Source organism: Melospiza melodia, chromosome Z (assembly GCF_035770615.1).
Source record: "Melospiza melodia melodia isolate bMelMel2 chromosome Z, bMelMel2.pri, whole genome shotgun sequence".
Lineage (NCBI taxonomy): Eukaryota > Metazoa > Chordata > Aves > Passeriformes > Passerellidae > Melospiza > Melospiza melodia.
In genome coordinates, this window is record NC_086226.1 from 51,136,637 (window position 1) to 51,151,196 (window position 14,560).

A 14,560-nucleotide genomic window follows, 5' to 3' on the forward strand; every position below is an offset into this window, starting at 1 on the left:
GAGTTATTTTAAACAAAGAGTATTTGAAGAGCTTGAAATTGTAATTCTTCATATCTGAAAGCTTGTTTCCAGTCTTGTCCATCTTTCTCTGACCCACATATCAGACCTAGCAACCTGATATCAGACCTAGCATCTGAAATCAGACCTAAGACCTGTTATCTAAACACCTGATTTCCCACCCTCTACTCATCTCTTCTATCCTGTCTTCTGTTTGGTACTACACAATCAAAGTGACTCCCTTATGGAATGTGATAGGGGAACTACACTGGGAACAGGCAAATGGAACTTCAGGAAAGAAGCAATGGGCATCCACTGTGGTGTGTTGTGGTGCCACGCCATCTTATGGGGATGCTTTCCAGGTCCTCTGAGAAGGTGCATTTTGAAAAAAAAAAGAAAGAAAATCAGCATCTAGTTAATGAAGATAATTTTGTTACTATATAAAAATCACCAAAAGCATTTTATAGGAATAGTAGTGTGCATTGTACAGTGTTTCTTAAATAATCTCAATTGTGCTTTTGCTATTTCAGAGGTCTTTGATAGTGAATACAGACTTGCACTTAAAAAACTACCAGAGGAAATTCTTGAAAAGATGCAGAGAATAGATGCTCCACCAAGCAGCAGGGTTGAGTGTTGCAGGAAGTGGTTTGGAGCACCTTTAATATAAAAACAAGGAAGACACACACCGTACTTCGGAGAGACAAAAGCAGAGCTGAACAAACCGAAGAGCATGGTGACATAGACACTTTTGAGTCTCTCTCATATACACTTTTGAGTCTCAAAAGGTATTAATTGAGCAATTTGTCAAATTAGTTTCATTGAACTGCAACATTTATTCTTCTCATTCATCTCATGAGCACATTGTAAAATTTGTCAAAATGTTTTAAAATTATGGGTTTATTTCAGTGGTTGATATACTTTTCTCCTATATATATTCTTTAATTTCCTCAAAGTTTTCCTCCATATTATCAAGTTGTTCAAAAGGCTGATGATGAAACAGCAATCTATAGTTGGTGACTTTCTTAAGAGCCACCAATATTGGTGTATTTTAATGAAGTACTTTTCCAGGGCTCAGATTCCTCAATGCTTCTTTAAAATGACCTTTACCTAGAGAAGAGTCCTTTTATTAATGTGTAGTATGGTTGTATGAATGTAAATATTTGAAAACTTGGATTGGAAGCTGCAATGCAGTTGCTTTCATCAGATAGTACATTAAATTTCATCAGACAGTACATTAAATTGCTACCCTTCTCCTGACTCTTGTCCCAGTCAGTATTCTGAATTACCTTTGCTGACCTATTCAAAGTGTGTATCTACAGCTGTGAGAAAACAGAGACTTACACTCAACTTTCCTGTATTCTCTGTCTGATAAACTAAGATTCTGTAAATGTACTGGCTGCTTTCTCCAAAGGAGGATAAGCTTCTACACAAAGCAGCTCAGAAATGGATGGCATTCTAAGAATTATGTAGGAAGCTCAAATGGTATTAGAATACACATAAGAGTTGTCAACAGATACTGCCTGAAAAAAAAATTATGCTTTATACTATTTGCATGTGTGTTTAAGAGGTGTCCTCCTTGAATTCTTTATCACCCTCTCCCTTGGTTTTGTACTAGCCTGTGGGTTAATTATTTTGCACTGATAGTCCAGATTCAATATTTCAATTAAGATGTATTTATAAATGTGGTCTTCAAGGTGTATATTAGCAGAAATGAAGTGCTTATGTGTATGATCTGAAAAGATGTATCCATCTTTTGTATTGCTTCTAGTAGATAAGACACTTCCTCACCTCACATATTTAATAGACTACAGTAGTAGTAGTCTTGGCAAGGGAAGCCTGGATACTGGTCAACAGTGTAAGTGTTCCTGTTACTTGAAGAATATGATAAGATTTATTCCAGGTTTTTGCTGAAAGGTAGTGGTATGGCTTTTACAATGGAATAATTCATAGAGAAAAAAATATATTTGTAGCATGTAAAAGGAGCATAGCTTAAAATACTAATTGCATCTAGGTATGAATGTATTTACTTGATACTACTTTTAAAACTTTTCATTCTTCAAAATGATGAGGGATGAAGATCTGTCTGGAACAATTTTTTATATGAAACAATAAAACCAACTTTTTTTTCATGAGGTGAAAACAAGGGAGTTGCACTATACATGACAAAATGTATTTACATCATAGACTGATGCCTGGTATTTTGTCTACAAGTGCTGATCCTAAGTTAATATGGGGATATTACCTGGACAGATTCTCTCCTGATAAAACTGTTGTGCTTTCTCAACAACTAAAAGCAAGAAAGCACGCAATAATTATTTTTTTTTATTCTTTGGGTTTATGCACAGTTGCTTGCTGATGTCTGACCTACATCACAATTAAAGAACAGCCCTTGATTCTTCATCTTTTCCTCTCTTCTCCAGTTACATAATTGACATGGTTCCATCCTTCTAAAATACAAGTCTATCTAAAGCATTGATCCAAAAAATTGATATTTCTACAAATCAAAGCCAGCAAATTTTTCTGTGTAACTCTATGCATTATTTTTCAACAGACAGCTACACAAAGACCATTATTTTTGAGTATTAAATTGACAAACCATGTGATTATGTGATGCAACTTGCAAGTAATCAAGTTTTAGTCACTTTAGTAATTTTAAAATTCTCACAACTCATTAAATGACAAGGAAAATCTGTGTAGTGAGTGCTGTTTTAGATACGTGACATCCAAACAGTTTTAAAACATAGTAAATAATATTGTTATGAACTAGTTTCTGGAAACACATAATCTTCATTTCCAAACAACTTTCTCATCTGTTGCTGAAAATATAGACTAATAAGGGAGTAGTGTTGTAAAGACAGCAAAGCAGATTGTGTCACAATGTCTAGTGTTAATTGTCCAACCTTTCCCAGCTATATACACTAAACAAACAAAAAAACCCAACAAAAGGAGGAGAAAAAATCAGCTGCAGAATTGGGCTTGCTTTGATTTGCTTCTTGCATATTGGCATTTTTGTACACTACAAATTAACTGCTATTCCTGGTGTAGGCACCTGGATTTCAGAGTGGTAGAAGTCCTGCATGTAGCTACTTGAAATCTTGAACCTGCCTATTGGAATTGATTCTTTAATATAGAATAAAAAAAAGGAAAACCTTCTCCTTTCTATAGCGAGTTCTTAATGCTTAGGTTCTAGAGTAGCTAATTAATCAGTTGGTTTTTTAATATAATCCATAGCTCAGATGAAAAGGGAGATACCTGAAAACAATTTGTTTTCATCTAGGATGCTTTGATTGGAGTGGGGGGGAAAGTAAGTTTCACAAAATCTGGCCAAAAATAACCAAAATATTTTTGTGAGTGTATTGCAAACTTTTGTTCTTCTGAAAATTAGGCACTAAAGGCACACTTCTGCAATTTAGTTGACAGGATGAACTTCTTGAACTACATGGGGATGACTTAGTAACATACAAATGCTTCTAACTTGTTTGACACCCAACTCCTAGGAATTGAAATTTATCTGAATCCGTTATACATTACTGATCTGAGCAAAGTGTTGTGGAGGACAGATGAGGATAAGCTAGATTTTGGTTCTGTTTTTCTGTCAATATAAACAGAAAAAGTAGCATTTTTCTCACTTGTAAAACGCTTGCCACCACATACTCTTTCTAGTACCTCAACAGCCAGTGTTCAGGAGATGAGTCTTCTGTCTATATATTTTGTAATTGCCACATACAGCCTGAGGAAAACATTTGCAGATCAGTCAGCACTAACTTCAAAACATGCAATGTGTGGACAAAATGAGGGTGTAGAGCAACCTGATAACAGAAGTGGATGCAAACAATGAATTTCAGGTATGCCCAAGAACTTAGAAAGTTTGTACTGGAAGAACAATTATCAGAGAAGCTTCCTTGAATTGTTTCCATAAGGATGTTGAACTGCAGCCAGTTGTGCTAAGATACTATCTTGCACCTTTCCCCCAGCTTTAAATCAGTTACATATACAGCTTGTGAACTCACAGGCGAAGAGCTGGGTTTTTTGTGGAATTAAAACAACAAATGAGGTCTTTAAAAGTTTAAAATCAGGATTCTTAAGTTAAAAAGATTTTCTTTATCAATTACATTCTGGCACATCACCAAAACCTGACAACTTTGAAAACCTTTTAGGCCTAGGAGACTGATGTGGCTTCAGTGTTCGGGCAGTAATTGGTAACAGCTTTTAGATGTTACTAGAAGCATCTGTATGTTACTTATAATCATATCCTGTCTTCAAATTTTATGTAACTTAAATTTAGACAATACAAATTTAGACAATACAGTTGTAATGGAAATACTTTATTTACTATATGGGTTTCCAGCTAAATCAATTTTGCAAGTAACTTAGTCTTGTTCCTGGTGGAATTTCACATTGGTTAAGCTCAAGCTACATTGCACTTGTGAATGAGTAATATTCTGTTTTAACTGTGAATTAATGGCTTTTTGTATTGCTGCAGCTAAAAGAATATACCTTCCATTGAGTTTACTGCTTTCCTTGAATAACTGCAACATAGGGGATATTTTCAAAATGTATATTAAATTAGATAATAGAAATTATATTTTTAAAACAAATTGTTAAAATGTAAGGAACTGAAGAATCCACTCAGTAGTTTTTTCTTCTTAATTCAGCAATTATTTCAATGCAGATAACTCCTATTTTATATACAGTAAGCAGGTAATCTTATTCACATAATTGTGTATTTTTAACAAAAGGGTTCTTTTTTTCTTTCAACTAATAAAAATCTTAAAATGCATTCTGTATATCCACTTTTCACTATGTATCTTTTTAAAAACAAACACCCTTTTAACTTGTAAGAGTTGAAACTGAAAGGTTGAATTGGATTCCAGTTCTGTAGTCTCCTGTGCTGTATATTGTGATGCATACATGAGAGGATCAGATGGCGTTTTTATTTGTTCTTTCAGTCTGCATCAACCAATGGTGCAAATAAAAGGGATAGTTTGCTGTTGTTTAGAAGCACATTAAACTCCTATTAGGAGCTTAAAATAAACTATATTGTAACAAGGATGAAATGATGTAGCGTGAATAAATTATGAATCTCTTAAGTGAGCTGGGAAGCTTAATGCAATAAAATTTGCACTGGTTTAGAGACTGTTTTGAACTGTTGAAAAATGGCATCCATTTACTGTGCTTTGATTAACAATTGTTTCTCTGTAATATTTTTGTACATTTGACAAAAAATGAGTTTAAAAGGGCACTCTATATCCTAAATTCTGTATAGATATTCTAGACTAAGAAACAATTTTTAATGTTGTTCCCAAAATAAAGTATATATGCATCCTGTGTAAAAAGTGTGCCATTGTTCAGCTTTTTTCACCTCTGGAGTTCAAATGACTGACAGAATTTAATCTTTAAGTGTAAATTCAGCCTATCGTTCAGCAAAAGACTTCAGACTCTCTTTTTGGGTAATTATTTCACAGTACATCAGTGGCTTCTGAATGATGGGAAAGAGCAGAGGCAGGGGAGAGGGAAATAAAAAATGGGACTCACCTGTGCAGATGTGGCTTCTAGAGAGTATGGATGGCTCTGTGGCTCCTTCCGCAAGCACTGGGCAGCAGTAGAGGTAAGAACAGGTGAAAAACAGGCTCAGACAATCTGTGAACTCTTGTTTGTAGGAAAAGCATGGCCTCTGGCTTCCTGAGGATAGCTGGTGCTCTCTGCAGCGTATTAGTGGCTTTACTTGGGAGAACACTTCCCAGGAGTTCTGGTTTCTCAGTGGCTCCATAACGGGATCACAGAATGATGCTTTCACCTGATGCATCCTAGCTTGTTCAAAACATTGGTGGACCTCTTGACTCATAACATAGTTGTGAATTACATGTAGTTTCCAGGGGTTTTCTTTTGAGTTTGTTTTGTTTTGGTTTTTTTGGGGCAAGGATAGGAGTGAGGGTGAGATGAAATTTAAGTAGTAGAAATTGCCAGTGCCTCAGGCCTTCACCTTCACAACTTTCAAACCCCCTCATGTATGGCAGTGAGTTCGTTAATCTGACAGAAACAATAATACAAGACCCTAAAAGCCTTTCTTGGCTGATGAGAGTGCTGTGCATAGCACAGATTGATAGCTTGTGGAGCAGATTCATAATAAGCCCATATTTCTAGTCCTATTTTTAGACAGAGAGCTGAGGAACAGTTAGTCTTTTGGATTTGTGTATCTTGCAAGCATCACACTGGTTTTCCTTGTTTTCCTCTGCTTTTGTCACTGCTGACTGATCAATATTGCTCTTTGCTAAGAATGTTACCCTGTCGTAGCATTTCCTACCCTTCATGTGGCCCGTTGAGGGAGGAGACAGAAGAGGAAGAATGCTGTACAGGAACAAATGCTTCCATTTGAGGAATCCCCAAAGAAGCATGAACACAGGGTTTGAAGCTGTAGAGAGAAAGGAACTGCTACTTCCTCTGTCAGAATCTGGTGGGAAATTTGAGGGAATGTGATGGTAAAATAGCAGAAGGTGCTTGCTTCAGGAAGCTCTGATGCTTCATGTGTTCAGAACACCCTTGAGTGCAAGTTCCCTGCTAATAATAATAGTTACTTCCATCTCTGTAAAGACAAACTTCTATTGTCTGCAAAGAAAAGGAAGAGCCAACTTGCCAGGCTGGAAAACTGATAGAGTCCAGAAGTAATCTGAAAGGTTTTGCCTCTGTGTAGGAATAATTGCATATGCCAGAGCAGCTGAGCAGGAAAGGCCTTGTGTTCCTGGTGGGCATCAATCTGACCCTGAGACAGCTCTAAAAAGTGCTCAGATTTGACCAGTCCCTGTCCTGCTTCAGCGGGTGTTTGCACATTACTGTTTTCCAGAGTTGCCTGGAGGAGACTCAGTGGTTCCATGGAGTTGGGTGGCAGACAGAAACTGCTGGGAAGAACAGGGGCTCACTTCACCTAGTTACGAGAGTAGCTCAGAAGGATGGTCCAACATTTTGTTTAGGTTTCTTCAAGATGCTTTCCTTTGCCATTTTTTCCTCATTTGTTTTCTGTGTCACACTGTCGAAATTCAGACCTTGCTGATTTAAAGTAATTCAATGGTGTGTGTATTCTGTTCCTTTGGTTGCAAAGAGGTGAAATGGCAACCGGTCAGGTTCTGACCAGGGTGCATTACTTGCCCTGAAACTTAAGGTGTGTCTGAGTTTGCAGCCAAGCTTCAGACTTGCAGAAAATCTGCCGTTAAAGAACAGAAATCCTGTTGAAACTGCTGAGACGTGCAAGGAAAAGCTGCAATTCCCAGATAGCACTTGGCCTTGTGTTTAGTATCACAGGTTTTGAACTGCTGTTAAGCAGTTAAGGGACTATTGCAGCTGCTGGCCTTGTGGTTTTACTGCAGTTCCTACTGCATGAGGGCAGAGAAAACATGCTCCTTCTTCATTAGCCTCTTTCGGATTGGCCATTTGAGTCATCCATGACCTAAAGCCATGGTCAAAGCAGGTAGGTGACTGGGAAAACTCAGTGTGAGTTTATCAAAGGCAAATCATGCCAGGCTCAATGCTACAGAAAAATAGCATGTCAAGAGAGCAGTATTGTTCAGCTGGACGTTGGCAAAGCATTTGACACTGGTTCCCATGGCCACCTCCTATATAAATGTCAAGTATAGACTGGATGGGGCTGATCCGTGAGATAAGCAGGAATCATCTTATAGGTGATCAGCTTGTTGTACTGAGACTGGCAGCCTGTCCCAAGGGGGTGCCCTAAGGATCAGTACCAGGCTCCAAGTTGTAACATCTCCATGAATGATCTGGATGATAGGAGCAAAAGCACCCTCACCACGTTTGCTGTGTCACTAACTGATGTCAGTTGAGGAGGACGTGGGGGCAAGGAGAACCAGACCTGAACAGGCCAGACGAGATGATCTTTCAAGGTCCCTTCAAGCCAGGATTGTTCTTTGAGTCTACAAGTCATGCCTAATTTGGACCTGAAAGCCTAAAACTGCAGAAGGAAGCAACAGATGATGTACTGAGGCAGTTCCCGGAAACAAGTGAAGGAGAAGAGTGCAGAAAGGATTTTTTTGCTACTAGTGATAAGGCCACTTATCCTCAAAGCTTGATAAAAACAACCAGGACTTCACTGACCTTTTCCACACAATCATACAACTGGGTATTAGTTGCAGTGCTTTAGAGGAAGATGCAATCACAGCCTATATAGCAGGACAGGTCATACAGAATAGCCTGTACTACTCTACTTAGCAGTAGCCTGTTCAAAACATTCTTGTTTTTGTCCAGGACACGCCTCAGTGCTTGTACACCCTGTCCAGAGCACCTCTTAACTGTGTGCAAGTATATTTTACTAGCATTAAGAAGCTAGGCAGTGTTATTTCCCTTCTGCAGACTGTAAAATTCTTAGCATTGTGAATTTATTGAGTGTTACTCTCTTCCCCGCATTTTCTCCGTATTAATTTTTGCAGCTGAGTGATGTGGAGTAAAAGGCGACCTTTTCATTTAGTGAAGCTCAGGTTTAACAGGGCCTATGGATCTTCACTATTAAACTGTGGGCAACGAACATCGTCTCCATAAAAAAATTACATTGTAAAATGGTACCCTTTTAAAACTTTATTGACCTAGCCAGCATTATTTAACTCATGCATAACCACAATTACCATCCCTCTTTAACTTTTCTGATTAGTTGTCCTTCAGTAACAGTCTCAGTTCAGCTGTGAAAGATGGCTTAAAGCTTGGTAACTGCTTTGGCAAAGTCTCTTGGTCCAAGGTTCCACTGTACCTAAGTGCTTCATGGCAAATTCTGCCCTTGTCAGAGATGGGTATCCCAGTATCCTGCATTAAATTTCAAGGACCGCAGGTTTGATCCTTCCGTGCCCCTCATGCATGAGCAGCAGATCTTGTCTTCTGCAACTTTTGATTTGTTAGTCCAGATTTTTCATCTGATGCATTAAAATCTGCTTCTAGCTTGGTGAGGCGCTAACTCAGAAAAGCCTTGCCACACACAGAGGAATAAAAATCGTCCCAACTTCTTAGGATGCAATGAAGCCTGATTTACTAGAAACAGAAACACTCAACAAAACCACAAGTGGACCCAAATTACTATTTTAAGAACAAAGACAATTGATTTAGCTGCAGACCACTTTAGCATCCAACACATGAATTTTTGAGTCAAATTCCCACTATCCTCACCCAGTAAATAAAGGCCACTGCAGTTTCTAATCCCGAAGTCAAATTTTCAAGTCAAACCTTTAAAAGGTGCCTTATCATGCTCAGTACCAATTTCAAGAACAATGCTCCAATACATAGCATCTCATGTTTGCAGTAACCCAAAAGGATCAGAGAGGAACACCAGGGGTCTTTAAAGGACTACCCACCACTAAAGCTTTTGACTAAGCATCATCCAGACATGCCCACAACTCTGGCAGAGGCTTACGGCCATTTCTTGGGGAACCAGTTCCAGTGAGCATCTGAACTGCACTTAATTCTGCCAAGAATCAGCTGAAGGTGTAAAGTTTTACCAATGTTATACTCAGTATCAAAGTGAGTGACACAATCTTTTCATAAGAGAACTGCATCAAGACCATGGTTTGTGGTTCTAGTTTGCTGCGCATAATGCAGTAGTCTGAACTCCTGTTCAAGAAATTGCCAGTAACAACATGTACTACAAAGTCTCATACAGAAAGTTTACCACCAAAGGAGTTTATTGGTTATTAAATGTAAGTCTTTTTTGTATTGTGCACAACATCTTTACTTCTGACTTGATTCAGACTTGGATGTAGAAGCTCTCAAAGAAGAAAGCCGGCGCCTCTTGGCAATCTGCTCCTGGCGTTTCTCCTTGGCTTCCTGAAAGGCATGAAGTACAGGGATGTTACACATCAAGCACTTCAAAACATATACCAAGGAACAAACCAGGGAAAATGCAGCTTGAAGGAATGAATTCTATAACTCAATAGCGCTAAATAATTTCCCTTCTACAGCTCAGAATTCTGCAAAGTATCCAAACCAGCACAGACCTGTGTCTTTGCACTGTATGCAAACACTCAAAACTATGTTACACTGCACACCAAAATATGTCACTTTGGACACCCAAAATTTTAGTTAAGAAACTGATGTAGAGTTTCCAACACATCAAAGGTGCAGCTCTCTGTTTCTATCTGGAAGTAATGAAATTCAGGAAGCACTGTGCCAAATATTTCAACTGTACTGCTTTCAGTATTGCTTCAGCAGTCACTGCAGTTTTAGGAGCAAGGGCAAACACACTAACAAATACTTTCTTGCCAACTTATCCTCCATCAAGATCAAGCACTGAGTCTCATTTCTCCACACTACCCTTCAAATGCTTGGGCATCTCGAGGTTAAACCTGAATTAATTTTAACTAAAATAGCTATGGAAAAAAATATCCTCAGAGGCCCTAACTGTTAATTTTCTTCAAAAAAGGCTCTCAAATTAGTGAGCTTGGTAATTTCTATTCTCTATGACAGAAACAGAAGAAATATTCCAAAACCTCAACTGACCAGCTATGTTTATACTCATATTTGGGCACTTATATTCAAAATGAGCAGGTGCAGAGCAGCCATAGGCATAGGGCTACTTTGCCATACAGTCCAATTTAGTAAATCCCTTGATTCTGGAGCTATATTCCACACAGCTGAGCTAGAATGGCAAACCTACCTTCATCCTCTTGGCCAACAGCTTCGCGTACTCGGCAGCTTCCTCCTTGTTCTTCTGAGTGCGCTGCTTCTTCAGGGCGATACGCCGGCGCTTGTGCTGCAGCACCCGGGGAGTCACCAGCCGCTGGATCTTGGGAGCCTTCGTTCGGGGCTTCTTGCCTAAAAACCACTGGGAATCAGCCAAAGCGGCACAGAACCTTCCAAAGGGGCCACAGGCCTCATCCAGACAACTTTAGAGTAACTCTGATTTACTATTACAATAACATGATTTAGAGTACTACACATGACAGCAACTATACAAAGTTCAGCACCTTCACAAATTTTACAAGAAAAATTATCAATTATCACCAGACACAGCATTAACAACATACTGTCTTAATGCTTGTGGACTTATTATTAGAAATGAAGTGAGAATTCCTAGCTTCTCAAAAGACCTGTGTCCTTTAACTCCCCCCTAGACCTAGATTTTTTAATAATAAAGGACTCCATTATATAGCTTTCAGAACAAGCCTTGTTTCCAGCACTAAAAAGACATCTACAATTTTACTTAGGGGTTTGACATTGTTTACCCCAGAAAACAGATTACTTGCCCACAATGGGCAAACACACTACCACACATATCTTTAAATAAAATTTTACTAAGCCATCCTGACAGACTAAGTCATACACCACAGTGTGATGCCCACCAGGACCATATTCTTTAACGGATAAAACCATTTCCTATGATGTTTTCCTTTCCCCCCCAAACTTCCACAGTACACAAGTCTAATCATATTCTTCTAAAAATCCACTTCCCCCCCCCCAATCAAAAGCAAAAACCCCAAATTAAAAATCTTACACTGCAATACAGAGGCAGTAAGGAAAGCAGGGCCCTGCCAATAAGACCTCATTTCAGACTGCCTGGAATGAGCAGAGGGGGAAAAAAATCTTAGCACTACACTGCCTTTCCCTCCCCCCCACTATAGAAGTTTTAGTAACATTCCACCTTGTATTAAACTTTCATTAGCAACTACTTTTGGGTTATAATTAGAAACACTAGCGAAAGAGTCTATCAAACTTTAGAGAAGCATGACAAAACATAGCAGAAGGGTGAAGGAAATAAGGCAACCAAGAAACTGTTTTTTTTCCACCAGTTATGGCTGACGAAGTTTAAATACAGTGAGTGTCACTTCCTAGATGCACTACCGCCTGAGCTTTGTCCAGTGCAGTGGGCTGGCCAGCTCGGCAGGAATCGCAGAAACCCGAGGAGCTGGACCAGTGGGAGCTCTTACCCTCTTTGTTCAGAGGCTTCCTCACAACATACTGGCGAACATCATCTTCCTTAGAGAGGTTGAACAGCTTGCGGATCCTGCTGGCCCTCTTGGGACCAAGACGCCGGGGCACAGTTGTGTCAGTCAGCCCAGGAATGTCCTTTTCACCTTTGGGAATGTAAGTTTAAACACGCCAATTACTACACTACTGAGCACCAGGTTCAGAAGCAAAACCCTGCGTTTAAAATACGCAAGAATTCAAGGTAATGCTAGGTAATCTTTGGGGTTCAGCTGTCAATAGCACCACCCCAGCCACTCTTAACTCCTTTGACATGATCAGATTTCTGCAGCAACAAGAAGTGCTTCAGTAACCAGTTTTAGCATTACAAGAATGCAATGCTCTCAGGACTGCTAAGATGCATTTGTGCTCTGAAACTGGGACTGCCATTTCCACTCCACACAGCTTACCAACCACTATCAAGCAGGCTCCTACCTGGTGTCTATGTCTACCTCTGTACTGGCTGTTCCACTCAGACTCTTACCCTTTTTCACTATGACCAAGTTCAGGACACTCAGGTTCGCATCAACGATGCAGCCACGGACAGACTTGCGCTTCCTCTCGCCGGTTCTCCGGGGGCGGTAGCAGGAGTGGCCCTTGCTGAGCAGGAGGCGGACACGCCCGTGGGTCAGGACACCCTGCTTCATGGGGAAGCCTTGCTTGTCATTGCCACCGCTTATCCGGACAACGTACCCCTGCGACAGGAACACGTCTGAGTTACTCACGCCCTTATTCCCTCAAGCAGCAGATACCACAGGAGACGGCACGGAACAACGGAGCAGCATGTCCATGATACAGCTGGAGTCACTGCTACCAGCAGTGCATGCAACTTTAACCAACACCTCTGGAACAGCTCAGCAATTTCACTCTAAAAATGTAAAAAAGTACCTCTGCATACCAGAACTTACAGTTAGTGTGATTTATATCACTTTGAAGTTTTGTTGGAAAGTAGTAGCACAAAACCTCTTACCATTATTTAGCTTTTCTGCAACCGCAGGCTTAAATAAAGCCAGTTATCGTCACAAACTGAAAACGCAGCAGTGTCTGGAGTAGTGATATACAGGAAAAGAGTCTGACCACTTTCCTTGTGAAGATGGCAGCAGAAAAGATCACATCCTTTAAGTTCAGCTGCGCAGTCCATATTAGCACTAATATGGACCAAGCCTGTCCACCAGGCCAAACATGTTTTTTCTCACACATTAGCAGCAGTTTAAACAAAATCAATTCTTAACAACCAGCAGTTTTATACTGCAGATTTAACCTGTCCTGAATACCAAGAGACAGCACTCCAATGAAGAGCAATAAGCTACTGTGAAGGGGAGCTGTGAGAGAGAAACTAACCACAAGGTTTTAAAAACAAACCCACCCCATTAAGTAAAATACTGGAAGAGGCTAGCCTAAGCAGCAAGGTCAGTACACACACAGCAAGAGAACCTGTCAACTTGACCACCAAATGCACACCATACACATACTACAGCTGACAAGTGCATACTGGAGAAATTTTGTATTTCAAGCTCCTCAAATACAACTCTTACACATTCTTCTGCACTACTTACCTTCCACTCCTCACCAAGGGAATCAGCCAGCACCTCCGTGGCCATTCGTTTTTCGTAAAATGTCCTGAGCTTACGCTCATCATCTACTTCAATGAGCTTTTGGCAGCCAGTAGCCGGAAAAGAGATGTTGAGCTAACAAAGGAAAAAAAACCAAAAAAAATCTGGTTGAAACTTCTCAGAAATATTTTAACAAAAATTATAATTCACCTGATGGTTAGAGCTTAGCATTCGAAAGCTGAGATTCCCCAGCTGCTTACACAAATGCTCACCAGAAAAACCTGTCACTACCACACTTGGGAGAGCCAAGGCAAAGAGGTCCAGGTTCGGCCGCACAGAGCTATATACAACTCCTTCAGTCGCAACTGATTTTATTTCAGCTAGAGGTGAATCAGAGAAGCGAGCAGCAGAAACCTGCGTTCCGTTCTTCCTACAAATCCCTCACAGCACACGCCGCATTAAGACACAACCGCAAGTCACTGCAAGGGACCAGCAGCACCTGCTGCGGGGACCACTCGTACCTCCCGGGGGCCGCCGCAGAGCGCAGCGCTGCACGGCCGCCAGCCGCCACTGCCGCGGGCACAGCGCGCACGGCACCTCCCTACCGGGCCCTGCAGTCGCCTGCACAGGCCTCTCACCCGCAAAACCCCTTCCGAGCCAAGCGGCTGCTCCGGAAGCCCGGCGCTCCGCAACCCCGCGGCAGCAGAGCCCCGGCCGAAGAAACGGGGCCCGCAAGCAATCCACTCCCATCCGCCCTGCAGCTGCACTCCAGCCCCGCCGCCAGGGACCATCGGCCACCGAGAGCGGCTCTGCGGGCCGAGCCGCCACCATTTACGGCGGGGGAGCCCAAGCCCCCCTGCCCGACCGAGGCCCCGGCCCGGTGCGGCCTCACCTTCATCCTGCTCACGTCTCAACGCCGCGGGAAAAGGCCGCACTTCCGCCCGCACTTCTTACATACACCCACAACTCTCGCGAGAGCAGTCCTGCCCGCGCCCCACGTGACCGGAGCTGACCAATTCCGAGCGAGGCTTTTACGACGAGGGGCGGGGGCAAGAGGAGCA

The 14,560-nt window shown here is 41.1% G+C and overlaps 2 protein-coding genes across 4 annotated transcripts in view; one reads left to right on the forward strand and one right to left on the reverse strand.

Annotated features, from left to right (window-relative positions):
• The window catches only part of DENND4C (DENN domain containing 4C), a 72,990-nt gene extending 67,657 nt beyond the window's left edge, over nt 1-5,333 (forward strand). For all 3 annotated transcript variants that reach the window (XM_063180684.1, XM_063180686.1, XM_063180683.1), the window contains one exon: nt 528-5,333. In XM_063180684.1, the coding sequence (XP_063036754.1) occupies nt 528-664 (137 nt within the window). In that variant the 3' untranslated portion in view covers nt 665-5,333. The remainder of the gene's footprint in view (nt 1-527) is intronic.
• Nucleotides 5,334-9,650: 4,317 nt separating this feature from the next.
• Nucleotides 9,651-14,513, reverse strand: RPS6 (ribosomal protein S6). Its single transcript, XM_063179756.1, has 6 exons — nt 14,392-14,513; nt 13,503-13,634; nt 12,431-12,641; nt 11,910-12,056; nt 10,640-10,797; nt 9,651-9,810 (listed from the first exon to the last, which is right to left on the reverse strand). Exons 1-6 carry the CDS (start codon nt 14,395-14,397, stop codon nt 9,715-9,717), a joined length of 750 nt encoding a protein of 249 aa, XP_063035826.1. The 5' UTR covers nt 14,398-14,513; the 3' UTR covers nt 9,651-9,714.
• Nucleotides 14,514-14,560: the final 47 nt, after the last annotated feature.

Bases quoted from the DNA above. Each gene is read 5' to 3' on its own strand.
- RPS6 (XM_063179756.1), bottom strand. The intron at 12,642-13,502 runs GTAAGTAGTGCA...TTCCTGTCGCAG, and splicing joins CCCTTGGTGAGGAGTGGAAG to GGGTACGTTGTCCGGATAAG. The intron at 12,057-12,430 runs GTAAGAGTCTGA...ACATTCCCAAAG, and splicing joins CTTGGTCATAGTGAAAAAGG to GTGAAAAGGACATTCCTGGG.